The 3,014-nt window shown below is 39.9% G+C and overlaps 1 protein-coding gene across 1 annotated transcript in view; it reads left to right on the top strand.

Moving 5' to 3' along the window:
• The window catches only part of LOC106874692 (uncharacterized), a 119,151-nt gene that overhangs the window by 112,825 nt on the left and 3,312 nt on the right, over window positions 1-3,014 (top strand). The window contains exon 19 of the mRNA XM_052973493.1: window positions 290-347. Coding sequence (XP_052829453.1) covers window positions 290-347 — 58 coding nt within the window. The remainder of the gene's footprint in view (window positions 1-289; window positions 348-3,014) is intronic.

Below are 3,014 nucleotides of genomic sequence, written 5' to 3'. Positions count from 1 at the left end.
TTCTTTCAAATGTGGCATTGCTATTAAGACAGCAGAAATAATGGGTAACATTACCCTTACAAGGCAGCTGACAACTTTTCCTGCCTCGTAAGGGCAACATTATCCATTATTTCTACTGTGTTAATGACAACGCTGCATTTGAAAAAATATCACCTTCTTGTCTGTATCATACAATACACATTTTAACGCTTCTAATAAAATCAAATGTAAGTTTGTTTATACATATATACACATGATTGTTGTAATTTATAGTTTTCTCTTGTTTTATTTTTTTTTTATTTTTTTTCAGCCTTACCTTATGGATGGGAAGAAGCATATAGCTCAGATGGCTTAAAATACTACTTAAAGTAAGTCTCACTTATTACTTTTATCTGTAATTCGTAAATTATGAAGAAGCAATGATAAAAACCTGAGATTCAATCCACCTTGGCAAGAGTAAAAGGTTTGGCAAAAACTAAAGAATTCTCAGTAAAGTGAAATCATTGTGTTTAGTTTTGTCAAATCATATTTATACTGAGTAGAACGAAAAACTAATTTCTTGATGAAATTACAATGAATGAAAAAACATCATACCACTGTATATTACCTGGAATATATCTAGTGTAAGTCTCCATTTTCAACAATTAAAAGATTTTCTGTTGCTTTTAGTATGAACTCCAATCATTCTCTTCATCTTCATCATCTTCATCATCACCATCATCATAATCATCTTCATCACCACCATCTTCATTGCCACCATTTTCATCGCCACTATCATCTTCATTGCCACCATCATCTTCATCATCATCATCAATAATGCTTGCTATAATTTTTGTTTATTGCTGCAATTTCATTTATAAATGATGGACCCTTCTGTCAAAGACGACATACGTGTGTTCAGCTTTCGCCAAATGACCTGCACAAATGATTTATTTAGTGATCAAATATGTGTGCCATACATTAGCTCAATATTGTTTGAACAGGTTCATTGTGTGCCACACATTAGATGTTAAAGTGATTGCAGAGCAATATGAGGTGAAGTGTTTTGCTTAAGAACACAACACACCACCCAGTCTAGGAACTGAAACCATGATCTTGCATTCATAACCCCTAAGCCATGCACCCTCATATATATGTATATCATCATCATCATCATCATCGTTTGACGTCCACTTTCCATGCTAGCGAGGGTTGGACGATTTGACTGAGGACTGGCAAGCCAGAAGGCTGCACCAGGCTCCAATCTGATTTGGCAGAGTTTCTACAGCTGGATGCCCTTCCTAACGCCAACCACTCCGAGAGTGTAGTGGGTGCTTTTATGTGCCACTGGCACAAGGGCCAGTCACATGGTACTGGCAACGGCCACGCTCAAAAAGGTGTTTTTTTACATGCCACCTGCACAGGAGCCAGTCCAGCGGCACTGGCAATGACCTCGCTCGAATGATTTTCTAATGTGCCACCACTACAAGTGGCCGAAGGCGACTCTGGTAACAATTACGCTCAAATGGTGCTATTTACGGGCCACTAGCATGGAAACCAGACAGCTGCTCTGGCAATGAACACGCTCGGACAGTGCTGTTAGTGCTCCACTGGCGCGGGTGCCAGTCATCGAGTATGGTTCAATCACGATTTCGATTTCACTTGCCCCAACAGGTCTTCGCAAACAGAGTATATGTATATTATTAAGAAAGAATTGTGTATTAGTAATTGGCATTAGGAAGGGCAATGGAGCTCAGTGCAGTCCTTGGACATATCAGTCCTCGTCAAGCCATCCAAGCCATGGAACATTAATTGATGGGGATGATGATGAATGTGGGATTTAACAAACATATAACGTCATATTACACAGGTGCTTTCAGTCTGTGGAGGGGGGGATTCCCAACCACAATCAAAACCAGTTTTGTTAGCATCCTTTGACCTTTCTGGCACTCCGTTGGTAATGGTGACGAGGATTCCAGTTTATGCGATCAATGGAACAGCCTGCTCATGAAATTAACATGTTGGTAGTTGAGCACTCCACGGACGCGTAGTTCTCAGAGAGATTCAGCATGATACAGAATGTGACAAGGTTGTCCCTTTGAATTACAGGTACAACTCCTTTTTGCCAGCTGAGTGGACTGGAGCAACATGAAATAAAGTGTCTTGCTCGGGGGTACAAGTCATCACTGGGAATTGAACTATTGACCTTACAGTCGTGAGGCGAATATCTGAACCGCTAAGCCACGCACCTTCTAGCATCCTTTATTATGATAATAAATTTGAAGATTAACATCAAATATATTAATCTCCCTAATTTTATAGGACCAATAAAGATTGTATGCATGGTACCCTTTTCCCTGATTAGGACATAAAAGTTTTCTTCCGAGACAGTTTCCACAGCAAAGGATTTTCCTTGTTAAATATAACTGTACATTCCTATATTTCAGTCCATGCTGCTTTGTTCACCTTTAATTAATTAATTGTGGCTTAACCAACTATTATGCGTATTAATGAATGTACAATTTTTCCATTTAAATATCAAAATAGCCGATCCTTTGTAGTTCTCTGACCTGTGAATTCAATGTCCATAGCTGATGAAGCATATCAGAAATGCATGTGCTCTATAGACATCGTTCCTAACACAGTGATTTTATTTTCACATGCATTGTCTATTATCATCTGGGGCACTGCCTTGAAATATTTTGTTTTAAGCTTGGTACTTATTCTATCAGTCTATTTTACCGAACTACTAAGTTATGGGGACATAAACACACCAACGCTGGTTGTCAGACAGTGGTGGAGAACAAACACAGACATACATACACATGCACACGTGTGTGTGTGTGTGTGTGTGTGTATATAATGTTGATGCCAAGTCTGCTTGACTGGCTCCTGTGCCGGTGGCACATAAAAAGCACCATCTGAATGTGGCCGATGCCAGTACCCCCCGACTGGCCCGCATGCTGATGGCACGTAAAAAGCACTATCCAGACATGATGGATGCTAGGCCCGCCTGACTGACTCCTGTCCTGGTGTCATGTAAAAAGCACCCACTA

The sequence above is a fragment of the Octopus bimaculoides genome, chromosome 16, assembly GCF_001194135.2.
Source record: "Octopus bimaculoides isolate UCB-OBI-ISO-001 chromosome 16, ASM119413v2, whole genome shotgun sequence".
Classification (NCBI taxonomy): Eukaryota; Metazoa; Mollusca; class Cephalopoda; order Octopoda; family Octopodidae; genus Octopus; species Octopus bimaculoides.
The sequence above is the reverse complement of the archived record's forward strand: the minus strand, read 5'-3'. Positions and strand labels throughout refer to the sequence as shown.